The following is a 12,595-nucleotide window of genomic DNA, read 5'->3' as shown; positions in this document are numbered from 1 at the left end:
ACCGAGCCAGTGGTGTTTAATTCCCCTGCTCTGATCAACAGAAGTCGGGAGGAGGGCCGCCGGCTGAGCTCGCCCCCGCCGGGTTCGGGGATCCTGCCCTCGCGGCTCAGGTGCGGCGCTGCGGCAGAAAGCCACCCCTCCGCTCGGCCGGTGCGCGGGGCTGTTGCGCCATCCGCTTCGGCTTTCGTAACAGCACCCTGGGACGGCTGAGAGACAACTCCAGTGCGAGTTCCTCAAATGTTTTCTTGCTTTGCCAGGACCGTCCGCTGCTCTGAGTCATGTGTAAGTGGGAAGTCGCACTGACACGGAGCCTGGCCAGAGGGAGCCGAGCCGAGAGCGGCGCGGGGCTCGGGGACTCGCCGTGCGTGCACATCGCGGGCCCCCAGGGGATGGGGGCTGCCCTCGGGGCCTAAGCCCGCCCGCCGCCCCGCCCCGCCCCGGCCGCCCGCTCCCGACCCGCGCGTCCGTCAGCCCGCCCGCCCGCCTCTCTGGGACCATGGGGCATTAGCCGAGGAGGAAGCATGCTGGCCGTCCGCTGCGCGCTGCTGACCGCCCTGCTTGCGACGCCCGGGACGGCGCTGGCCCCGGGGGACTGCCCCGCGCTGGGTAAGGGCTTCGGGCGCAACTGGAGGGCTGGAGCAGCTGGCGGGTGAGGGAACCGCTGTGGGCGCCGCAGACGCGGGGCGGCGGAGGGAGGCCGGAGCGGTGACGGCTCCCCTTGTCCGGGGCTAGCTTGGGTTCCCGCGGCACGAGGTGAGGCACCGGGCTGACCCAGCTGTCCGGTGGCGGGCGCTCGCTCGCGCGCCCCCTGCTGCGTCCTGCGCCTTTGGCCGGGCGCGCTTTCCCCGTGACTGCCCTGCGGCCGGGTAGCTCCCTGCGGTCTGCGTACAGGACTTGGTGTGTTCTCAGAAACCTGATTCTCTTGTCTCCTTCCCAGTGCCCCAGGAGTCCTTACACAACTGCGACCCGGCTTACTTTAAAGGAGATGCCCTCGCGGGGTGGAGTTCCTGCCCGGGGCGTCCTTTGTACCAGCGCCCCCTTTGCCGCTCAGCTTTGGGGAAGGCATCCCGCCTGGCTCTCCCCTCAGCCCCCCGGGTTTATGTGTGGATGACAGGGCCTTGACTGTGAAGGGAGTGACATCATGGGCGCTGAGTCACGGACCCTCCCGCTGCCCGCTGCCCGCACTCCCTTAGGCATTCACCAGCTCTAGCAAGCCGTGTGCCTCGGCCCTGGGAATTTAAGCCAAGTGGGGAGGTTGGCCAGGGATTGGGACGTCTTGAGGCTGGCACGCACTGGACTCCACTTCCAGACGAGAGAAGGAGGGGTGAGGCAGAGGGCACGGGGCACTTGTTGCTCCTGTGGACTGTAATGTGCCTCTGGCCGCTAGTCCTTTCTCTGGGCTCTGGCGGCATGCCCAGCTGCGCGTCTAGGCTCTCCTCTAGAGGAGCTAAGCCACTGCTTCTCCAGAGGTTTATTTTAGGGTCTGAGGGCTTCTTTGAGGACACAGCGGAAAACCAAGGGGGCAGCCGGCAGGCTTCTGGGAACAGATGGCTGGGGAGACGGTGGCTCTGGCTTTCACTGGGAGACCGCACTGCGCTCCTACCCTGGGTGAACACCCTCAGCCTGACCCCTCCCTGCTGGAGAGAGCCAGGTGCTGGTGTGCCTGCAGGTCCCTTTGCCTTCTGAATGGTTGTGTTCCTCGTGCTTGGAAGAGGAAAGTAAAGGGATTCTTTTTCTCAGCACACATTTATAACCCCTGCCAGTAACAGCCATTGTTGATTGAGGCCTCCTAGGCTTTACACACGTTTTCTAATTCTCCACTGGATGTAAATAGTACTTTGTTCCAAAGAGGAGGCTGAGGTTCAGAGAGGTTGGGATGGGAAGTTGTCAGGCCTAGTTGGTGGAGGCCCACCCCTCCATGGCCCTGTGCTCGGGGGTGGTAGATCCCCAAGACTCCCAAATGTAAAACTAGCCCAGCAGGCAGAGCTGGGGGTGTTTGGGGGCCAAGATGAGAGTCACCCCTGGCTGGCTGAGTGCTGGGCAGAAGAGGCCAAGGGAAGGGAAAGCCTGGGTTTGCCCACTGTTTTATCAGAGGGAGGCAAGGCAGGGGTGAGGCCTGGGTCGCCCTCCACGCAAGGCTTCCCTGCCTGCCTGCGTTGCTATTCACACCACACCCCAGGGCACCTGCCCCAGGGAAGTTACTGCTGTAGCTGCTGCTTTCTTTTGCTCCTAAGTGGCTGCAAGGTACTGCGAGGGCAGCTGGTTGCAGCCGGTTCTCCATTTTCCTGGTGCTCAGGTGGGACGGGCCAAGTGGTCTCAAGGCGTGGACAGGCTGTGAAAGGCAGAACTGAGAGTTTGGGGAGGAAGTGAAAGCCCTCCCAGTTCAGAAGGAAAATGCAGAGAAGTAGAAAATACCCAGCTCCCCTCCCACACCCACAGAGACTCAGCCCACAAACTTGAGAGCAAAAATAAAGACATTGTACAGGAAGCATGGAGCAAATGACTGTGAGATGCCTTGCTTTGGAGAAGTAAGGGGCCAAGAGGGGTAGCAGAGGCTGGAGTTAGTTTAGAGGGGAAATCCGCTGGCTCTCCGGGCTGTGGGCCCACTTTCCTTGGGATCAGCCGCTGCCCACACGTCCGAGAGCTGGCAGGGCCACTCCGGTGAATCGCTGTCTAGGGGCCTGGATTAGCTGGGACGTAGGTGTTGGGTGTGGAAGGCCTGGACCTCAGTGACTCAGGTTCCTTCCATGTTCTGCAACGCAAGACGGTGTGCAAAACAAACACGTACACCTTTAAATCTCTCAGAGTCCTGTCTCAGCTTCTGAACTTCCCTTTAGGGCAACCTCTTTCTGCCCCCAATGTCTACCTGCATTCCTAGTCTCACCCTAAACCAGTATTTCTTAAAAGGGTAGTTCTGGGTCTGTTTGAATCAGAATTGGTGTGTGTGTGTGTGCAGGTGTGTCACATGCACTGGGGGTGGGGGTTGGGTGCTTGACAAAAATGCTGGTTCTTGGCCCCCACCCCAGACTTACTGAAGAGAAATGTCTGGAAGTGAGGCTCAGGAAATGTCCTTTTCGACAAACACCCCTTGTGATTCGCAAGTTTGAGGATGACTGGCTAAGTGGTGTGATTGAGGAACTGAAGGAGGGCCCTCCCCCACTGGGCTTCTAGTTGCCAGAAATCTCTCCCCACTTTGGCTCTGCCTCTTGTTTACTCATTGCAGCAAACATTTATTGAGTCCTGTGAAGCCCTGGGATCAGCCACCCTGAGTCTGCCTTAAAAGGAGCTTGAAAATGGTCAAGGTTAAATCCCTAAGAGGTACTGAGAAACCCTCTGACCTGTCCCGCTGGGTACCAGCTACCCAAGGACAAAGTGTCGGAGGAGGGGGCGTGGACCAAGACCCTGAGACAGCGGCACGTGGACCCTCACTGCATATCTCATCTCTGACCCTCCGCGTCTCCCTCTGCGGACAGGGTTAACAAATCCTCCCCTTACAGGGTGTTTGTAAGGATGATGCAAAGCCACCCCGGTGCTCACTGCTGTCAATTCCCCTCCGCTTCTCCTGTCCCACCAGGCCCGCGTGCCACCGGCCCACCCGTGAGCCAGAGCGTGCCCATCACCAAATCTGGGCTTTTCCAGGTCAGTCTTAAAGGTCTAGAGCTGTTCCCTCGAATATGGTAGCCATTTACTAAGTATGGCTATTTGAATTTAAATTAATTAAAATGAAATCAAATTTAAAATGTAGTGCCTTAGTTGCGCTAGTCACACTTGGCTACCGTATTCGACAGCGCAGGTATAGAGCATTTCGCGATCATTGCAGAAAGGTCTACTGGACAGCGCTGGTCTCAAGTGCCAAACAATTTCTTCCAGAGGTTTTCTGTTGCTTCTTCCTTTATCTCTCTCTGGACCTTCTCTCCACCTGAACACAGCTCATCCTGCACAGGTAATGGTTAAGGTTTTGGAGCCAGACAGATCTCTGCCTGGCCCTGCCATGGAGAAATAACGTGAGCTTGGGTGAGGGATTTTACTTCTCAGAGACTCACTGTTCTCATCTGGAAAATAGAAATAATTCATATACTACCTTGCAGAGTTGTTATGACGATGAAATGCCCTAAGTAAGGTACTACAGAGTGTATAGTGAGGTCTCTCGCACAGGGCAAATGCTTAAATGCGTGTAGCTAATAACTTACTCATTTGAAAAAAAAAAATTTGAGCTCCTCCGATGTTCCAGGCACTATTCTAAGAGCTGAGGATACAGCAGTGAACCAAATAGCCAAAAATCCCTGGCTCACTGGGGCTTCATTTTACTGGGGATGTAAATTAAATATATAGTATGATAGTGACTAGTGCTAAGGAGGAAAAATAAAGCAAGGGTGGGAGATAGGAACTGCGTACGTGTTGAGGAGGATGTAGAATTGATCTTTTCGAGGGGAGGCCAGGGAAGTTCTCACCAAGAAGATGACGCTTGCATGAAGGCCTGAAGAAATATAAAAATATTTAGGGATTCCTTATACTCCCATCTTGCGCAGGAAAATTCCTGCCTCCTCTTTAACAATCTGGTCCTACCTGAGGGCCTGTTGGGTTCTGGAGCAGAGGGCTCTGTGGGGACACACGGGTGCCCTCTGCCCTGGTGAAGCTTGGGGTTGTCTCTGGGGAGACCAGGCCTCAGCCATGGGGCCCCTTAGACTCCAGCTGGACAGGGAAATGCTAAATGTCCTGTTGCTAACTGTCACTGAGGTATCAGTCTTTGGAAGAGAATCCTTGAGGGCTGGAGTGGCAAGAGGAAGATGGCAAAAAAGAGGCTTTTAACTCTTAGACTCTGTTTGGTGAAGCCCTGGGGAGTTTCTTTTGGGTCATCTGTGTGCTTTACTCTCTTCTGCACCTGAGATCCAAAAAGGTCCAAAGTCTCTGGCATAGTCAGGGGCTTTTCTGGCACGGTCCTGGGTTTGGCCTGACTTCTAGCTGCACCTCACTCCTACCTGCCCCCGCCAGCTCTGCCCTCTGGCTCTGCTCTTAGGAGTGTGCCCCCTAAGGCCCTGCATCCAGGTTGTCTCCCAGCACCTGTGCTCAGTTTCCCTCCACCTCCCAACTTCCTTCCCCGAAAAGCATCCTCTGGTTTTCTCTCTCTACGTGATGGTTACAACAACCGTTACCATACTGAGTGACGACCATACACGGAACTGTGCTGGGCTCTTTGCATGTGTCACCTCATTTACTCTTTACAGCAGCCGTGTGTGAGAGGAGTCTGAGGGCATTGCATCGATGCGGTAGACTGTAGGACAGCAGGTCTTGCTGGGCGGAGATCAGGAGGTCAGTTCAGACACGTTGAAACTGAACTTTCTATTGGACAAGGCGAGAAGATGCTGACGAGCTGGGTACGGAGTCCAGAGTTTGGGAATGAAGACTGAGTTGAGGTATGAATTTGGGAGTCGACTGATGGCAGATATTATTTCAAGCCTTGAGAGTGGCTGAGATCACCGAGGGCGAAAGTGTAGATGGAGAAGAGACGAGGCCCCGGGCTGAGCCCTGGGACACTCCAACCTTCTCAGGCTGGAAAAGGAGGAGGAGACTGAGAAGGTGAGACCAGTGAAGCAGGAGGAGGACCAGGACAGCTGTTGTCCAGAAAATCCAGTGAGGACAGTGCGTCAAGAGGCAGAAGCAGTCAGTGGTGTCCAACGCTGCTGAGAGGCAAGAGGACAACCTAACCAGTGGACTTAGCTACACGCAGGCCACTGGTGACCCTGACTTGATGTGAGGAGTTTCGGCAAAATGGTGAAGGCCTAAGGCTGACAGGAGTGGTTTGCAGAGAGAGCAGGAGGAGGGAAACTGGAGCCGGCTGGTAGAGGCTACTCTTTGGAGGATTTTAGCCGTAAAGGGGAGAAAAGAAATGGAGTGTTCGTTGGCTGGAGAAGTGGGGTCATGAAAAGAATTTTTTTAAAAATGACTGAAAGGGCTTCCCTGGTGGCGCAGTGGTTGAGAGTCCGCCTGCCGATGCAGGGGACACGGGTTCGTGCCCCGGTCCGGGAAGATCCCACATGCCACGGAGCGGCTGGGCCCGTGAGCCCATGGCCGCTGAGCCTGCGCGTACGGAGCCTGGGCTCCACAACCGGAGAGGCCACAACAGTGAGAGGCCCGCGTACCGCAAAAAAAAAAAAAAGAAAAAAAGACTGAAATCTCAGCATGTTTGCTTGCTGATGGAAATGATCTAGTAGAGATCAAAAATTGACAGAGGTGAGAATCGCTGAAGCAGTGTCCTTGAGTAGGTGAAAGGAAACCGAGGCTCAGAGAGATTAAGTAACTTGCTCAACATCGCACAGCAAGGAAGTGACAGACCTTGTTCTGAACCTTGCTCTTTGCACTGTATCACGTGTGTCACCCACAACTCCCACCCTTGCCAAAGCATGGTGACTTCAAGGATATCGTCTCTGTTCTCAGTGTCCTCGGACTCACCAACTCCATATGCACTGGTGTGGCAAAGACAGCCCCACTTTTGCCCCAGGAAGTGTCCTTCCTCAGCACTTCTCTTAAGAAGAATAGTTAAGGCTACAGTGTATGTTTAAGCCATTGCACTGTAACCGCCTCCTCCCCCATATCCATTCATATCACTTTGGGTCAAGGGAATGTTTTGCAACCACATGTCACTGTAAGTGATCTTTCTCTGTCTCTTAGTGAGGCAGCTGGGACAGCAGAGAGAGAAAACAGCTCAGGGGTCAGACAGTCCAGGCCTGTCTCTTGACTGCCCACTTAACAAGCCAGCAGACCTTGGGCCAAGTCACTCCAAGCCCAGGCAGAGCAACACGTCTTGAGGCTGAAACAAACAAAAGCAGGTGCTTGATAGCTGCTATTGATCTGAAGACCCCATTTTGATGGGAGGAGAGGGGGAGGCTATAGCATGAAGACTTTCTCACAGAAAAGGGGAAAGACCCACTAATGCAGTGGGAATAATAATTACAATTGTTCACATTTTTTGAGAGATTAGGTATGTCCTGAAAATAGTGCTAAGTTTTTAACATTAGTTGTTGTTTTTTTTTAATATTTAAATCTTTATTTGTTTGGCTGCACGGCGTCTTAGTTGCGGCACGTGGGATCTTCCTTGCCGCATGCGGGATCTTTAGTTGCAGCATGTGGGATCTAGTTCCCTGACCAGGGATCAAGCCCGGGCCTCCTGCATTGGGAGTGTGGAGTCTTAGCCACTGGGCCACAAGGGAAGTCCCTACACAGTCTCCTTTTGATGGACGTTGGCTTTGGGCTTGTTTCCCGTCTTGCCATTACAGACAGTGCTTTGGGGAGTAACTTTGCACATCCATCATGTTGCCTGAGCTCAAGAACATCCGCAGGATAAATTTCTTGAAGGTGAACCTGTGGGTCGAAGGCCATGTGCATTTGTACTTTTGAGTGAGAGTGGAAGTTTCACCAATTCATACTCCCCGCAGCAATGAGAGAATGCCTGTGTCCCCACACCTCTGACGAAAATGTGTTATTAAACTGCTATTTACACAGAGATGGCATCTGTGTGGAATTAATTTGCATTTATCTTATCTGAGTGTGAATATACAGGTTTTCCCATGTTTAAGAGAGTATTGCGTAACCTGTTTCTACGAAGTGCCTGTTCATATTCGTTGCTCATTTTAAAAAACTGGGTTGTTGGTTTTTTTCCTCTTAATATATGAAAGAATTTAGTCCTCTATGATATGAGTTGTGAAGATTTTTCTCTAGTTTGTCATTTATCTTTTGACTTTTTTGGGTGGGGGTTGGTTTTTGTGTATTAAAAAAAAATTGTAGTTGGGTTTATCAGTTTCTTTTATAACTTGTACGTTTTGTATCATACTTAATAAGATCTTCCCTATGCCAAGATTGTCTTAAAAGATTCTTTTTGGGAGGGAGTAAAAAAAAAGATTTTTTTTTTCCGGTGTCTTTAAGAATTTTTTGTATTTAAATGTTTGATCCATTTTGAATTTATCATGGACTGAGGTATGGCTCTAACTTTTCTTCCCCCAGTTATCACCTGATGTCCTTTTTTATAGTTTATTGAATAATCCATCTTTCCACCACTGATTTTAAAAGCCACCTTTAAAATCTACCAAATTACTGTATATACTTGGGTTTATACTTCTTGTCGGCAGATTGAGTAGTTAAAAAGCACAAATTCTGAGGCCTGGTTGCTTGGGTTTGAATCTAGGCTTACCCCTAATTAGCTAGGTAACCAGCCTCCTCTTCTGTAAGATAAGCTGTTGGGAAGATCAAGTTAGGTCATCCATGTGCAAGCTTACAATAGCACCTCTATATAGCCAACACTCAAACTAAGCTATTTTTAAATAATTGTAGTAAGATACAAAAGCATAACATTTATCATCTTAGCCATTTTATTTTATTAAAATTTATTTATTTATTTATTTATGGCTGCATTGGGTCTTCCTTGCTGCGCGCGGGCTTTCTCTAGTTGCGGAGAGCGGGGACCACTGTTTGTGGCGGTGCGTGGGCTTCTCACTGTGGTGACTTCTCTTGTTTCGGAGCACGGGCTCTAGGTGCACAGGCTTCAGTAGTTGTGGCACACGGGCTCAGTAGTTGTGGTTCATGGGCTCTGGAGCTCAGGCTCAGTAGTTGTGGCACACGGGCTTAGTTGCCCCATGACATGTGGGATCTTGCTGGACCAGGGCTCGAACCTGTGTCCCCTGCATTGGCAGGCAGATTCTTAACCACTGCGCCACCAGGTAAGTCAGTCATCTTAGCCATTTTAAAGGGTACAGTTCAATAGTGCAGACAAAGCTATTTTTGGTTACTATTATTTCTGAACTTTCTAGTCTCCTCCATAGTTTTGTCTGTCTACTCATGTGTCAGTACCACACTGTTTTAATAACTATAGCTTTATAATATGCTTTAGAGTTTGGTAGGGCTAATCCCCCTCTCAGTTCTCTGCTTTTTCAGAATTTTCCTGGCTATCCTTGCTTGTTTACTTTTCTGTTTGCACTTTAGAATCAGCTTGCCTACTTCCAAGAAAAAAAAGTCCTGTTGGTGTTTTTATTAGGAGCAAGTAATATTTAGAGATAACTTAGGGAGCACTGACATAGTTATAATGCTGAGTCTCCCTAGCTCAAAACATGGTAGGCCTGGCCTGGCTTATTTATGAGGGGAGCAGGCTGGGGGCAGGAAAGCTGGAAACCAGGTTTCACAGTTTCACTGAGGGTAGATATGCCTGCTCTTCCATTCTGAGCTGCTTTCTTCATGGCGACATGAAGCTAGACCAGTGTGTGCGTGTGTGTGTGTGTCTGCTCATGGTACATGGGAGTAAGGAGAAGAATGTAGGCTTGAATTCAGGCAGGAGGACTTAGGAGCTTTATAAAATGTGTATTGGCAGTGTGACATACACACGGGAGAGTGCGCTCAGCATAAATTTAACAGCCCGATGACTTCACAACCTGAGCATAGCTGTGTAACCACCACTCAGCTACATGACCAGCCCCAGCAGGCTCTCCTGTGTCCCTTCTAGTCACTCCCTACCACACCTCCACTTTGTGAATTCTCAAACCTTTAGCTTTGCTTCCTCATATCTAAAGGGGTGGAGGAGTGGAAGCTGGGGCAGGTGGTGGGAGTGGATATGGTTTGGGATGGGGAAAGGATATCAGGTGTGTGCTGCACCCTGTCCTCCTTTGCTTCCACAAACACATGAAAGACCCTGATGTGGGTCAGGCTCCTGGTTAGACTCCAAGGCCAAGTTCAGAGACAGGAAGACAGGACCGTTTGTGCTGTGCTCCTGGGAAGGCACTGGGCTGTGGGGCAAGCATGACCCAGAGTCCCAAGGCCCAGGGTTCCAGTCCTGGCTACACCACACACTGGCTGTGAGACCTCTGGGCCCTGGTTCTCCTCATCTATAAAAATGGGCAGGTTGGTTGAATCATCTTTAAGGGCCTTTATAGCCCTAGAAGAGCAACTCTTAGATCAGCACCCACTCTGTGGCTGTAGCCCCAACCTAGCCCCTTTCTGGACCCAAGTCCCGTCTGTGGCCACCTGTGGCCACGTACCCTTCTTACCGGCCTGCTTAGTCTTGCCTTTACTCTTTTCATTTCTCAATCTGCTGCTTGGGGTTTGGTGGGGGTGGGGGAATTGAACTGTTTGCCCTCCTTTGATATCTTTTCCTCTAATTAGCTTATAATCTCTGAGAGGTGACCCAGGCCAGACCTTCTGGGCCTGGGGCCAGCTGATTATCTGTGATGCTGCCAGGGGAGGATTGAATGTTTTTCTTGTGAGGAGTTGGTCACACGCGCTGGTCTCTGAGTCAGCAGCCAGCATTACCTTTTTATGGTCCAAAGGAGCCTCCCAGACCCTCTGTCCAAGCATTAAGTATACAGTCCCTGGTGCGGATGGAGGGGAAGGCCATGCCAAGATAAATACTGACTCCACCAAATACAAGACAAATACAAGCAGGTACAGAAGTACAAACACATTAGACGGAGAGGGGGGCAGGAGTCAGCAAACTGAGGAGCCGGCTGTGGAAGAGGTGGGGCTGGGAGCTGAGTTAGAGAAGGTGGCAGAGGCCCAGCCCTAAATGGCAGGGGAGGGCGTTCTGGGGATTTTAGGGAAGTGAGTGGATGATCTGGTGAGTGCGTGAGATTGGGAGTCTGACGGGGAGGAGGGCGCTTTTAAACTATAACTCATCACAAGAGTGCTGTTGCTGTAGGGTAGGAGAAAGATCAAGGGTACTTGGCCCCTGGTTTCCTGGGAGAAACCAGCCCTGAGGGGCTAGTTGGTGCGGCAGGGCTGCGTGGGAAAAGGCTCGCTCCCCCTTCACGCAGACCCCTCAACCCCAGGACCCCCCTCCCTGAGCCTCTCTGATGGGTAGAAAGGCCTGAGGAGAGCAGGGAGCAGGAGAGGAAATCGGGAGAGAGGGGGAGACGCAGGGTGGTGGGCAGCCCAGAGAAGCGGGGCTGGGCTGGAACACGGAGATGCGCCTGGACCCCCGGAGAGAGGGGGGCTTTGGCCAGACTCACACGGAGCCAATGCAGACTCCCTTCCTCACTAGCTGTGTGAATTCGGGCCAGTTCCTTAACTTCTCTGAACTTCCACGGAAATGGGGACCAGCCTGCCCCATAGCAGGGTTGTTGTAGGAGCGGAGGGCTCTTAGGTAAAGCGCCTGACACCTGCTAAATGCTGTAGGTGGTGCTGAGTGTTACGTTTATTATTACTCGGGTAGTCAGGACATTGGTTTCAGTCCTTAGATGGGGATGCAGGGAGAGGGGACAGAGCACACCGGGGACTCGTTCTAGGCCCCATGGGGTCAAATTCTGCATGTGTTTCCCTCTGAGCATAAGGTTCCCATGTTCTTCTCCTGGAGACTTCTCAGCAGCTCCCTGCTTCCAGATCAGGGTCTTCACCGCTGACAGGGGCCCTGCGGTTCGTCTGTGACCCCTTCTGAGATCCTGTGTCTCAGCAGCCCCAGAGGCTGGAGGCCGTCCTGTGCTGCTAGCTGGCCCAGCTGCCAGCCCAGACGACCGTCCCTGCTCAGAAACCGGGGCGGTGGGATTAGCAGGCGTGAGCTAAACCCGTGTTGCGGTGGCACTGGGCAGCTCCTTCACCGCTTACATAAACAGGTCCAGGAAGCTGAACTTGTTTTTGCTGGCAAGAGCAACAACAAGCTGCGAGAGAGTTGAGAAACATGTCTCCGTGTGCGTGTTTTTCTCCGCTTATTGACATTTGCAAGTTTACTTGAAGAAGGAAAAAAGTAGAAAAACAAGAAAGCTGTCTGGGTTTCTGGCACCCAACCTTAGGTCTGGAAGGGGGAAGAGTCTCACTTCCCAGGGCTGTACTGCAAAGTTCCCAGGCTTGAGAGGTGTCGGCCATGGTGGGGGGCCCAGTGGCCCAGGGAGTGGGATTGCGTGAGCATTGGGCCGGGAGGTGTGGATTTGGTTGCCGGAGGTTACTAGGACCTAAACTCTCTTCCCCTTGGGGAGTGAGAGGCGAGGGAGGTTATGGGAATTTCCCTCTCCCGGGCTCTCTAGGATCAGGAGGCATGTCTGTCTGAGGGCACTGGGATGCCCTGGCCGTCATCCTGCTCCAAAAGTCATTGACTATTAGAATAATAAGTCCACAGATTAATTGTATTTTCAAGCTGGGCTGTTGTCTGAGATAAACAGACACAGACATGCTTCCTGCCCTCTGTGAGCTAGTGATTCAGAGTGATAAGATGCTAGACGGCAGGAACTGGGGCAGCAGGGAGCTTCAGACTGTAGTCTGAACCCTCACCTCATAGGGAAGGTGAGTGGGGCTCTGTCAGGGGCTGTGATGTGCCCGAGGCTCATTGCAAGTCAGTGGCAAGACCAGGAATAGAACTTGGGTCTTCTGATAACACAGGGCTGCTTCCCCTATGTCAGGCTGCCTGCCACTCTTAGAGATGTGTTTTATGTTAAAGGACAAATCAAGACAAGAGTGTATCTTGGGGCTTCCCTGGTGGCGCAGTGGTCAACATCACTAATCATCAGAGAAGTGCAAATCAAAACTACAATGAGACATCATCTCACACCAGTCAGAATGGCCATCATCAAGAAATCTAGAAACAATAAATGCTGGATAGGGGGTGGAGAAAAGGGAACACTCTTGCACT

At 52.1% G+C, this 12,595-nt stretch overlaps 1 protein-coding gene across 1 annotated transcript in view; it reads left to right on the top strand.

The window, feature by feature from the left end:
* The first annotated feature begins 237 nt into the window (after positions 1-237).
* The window catches only part of IL6R (interleukin 6 receptor), a 47,670-nt gene continuing 35,312 nt past the window's right edge, over positions 238-12,595 (top strand). Inside the window, exons 1-2 of the mRNA XM_007457991.1 lie at positions 238-282; positions 3,498-3,639. Of these exons, the coding sequence (XP_007458053.1) occupies positions 238-282; positions 3,498-3,639 (187 nt within the window). The remainder of the gene's footprint in view (positions 283-3,497; positions 3,640-12,595) is intronic.

This window comes from Lipotes vexillifer, unplaced genomic scaffold (assembly GCF_000442215.2).
Source record: "Lipotes vexillifer unplaced genomic scaffold, Lipotes_vexillifer_v1.1 scaffold238, whole genome shotgun sequence".
Taxonomy (NCBI): domain Eukaryota; kingdom Metazoa; phylum Chordata; class Mammalia; order Artiodactyla; family Lipotidae; genus Lipotes; species Lipotes vexillifer.
Note: the sequence above shows the minus strand (reverse complement) of the source record. Positions and strands in the feature narration are given on the sequence as shown.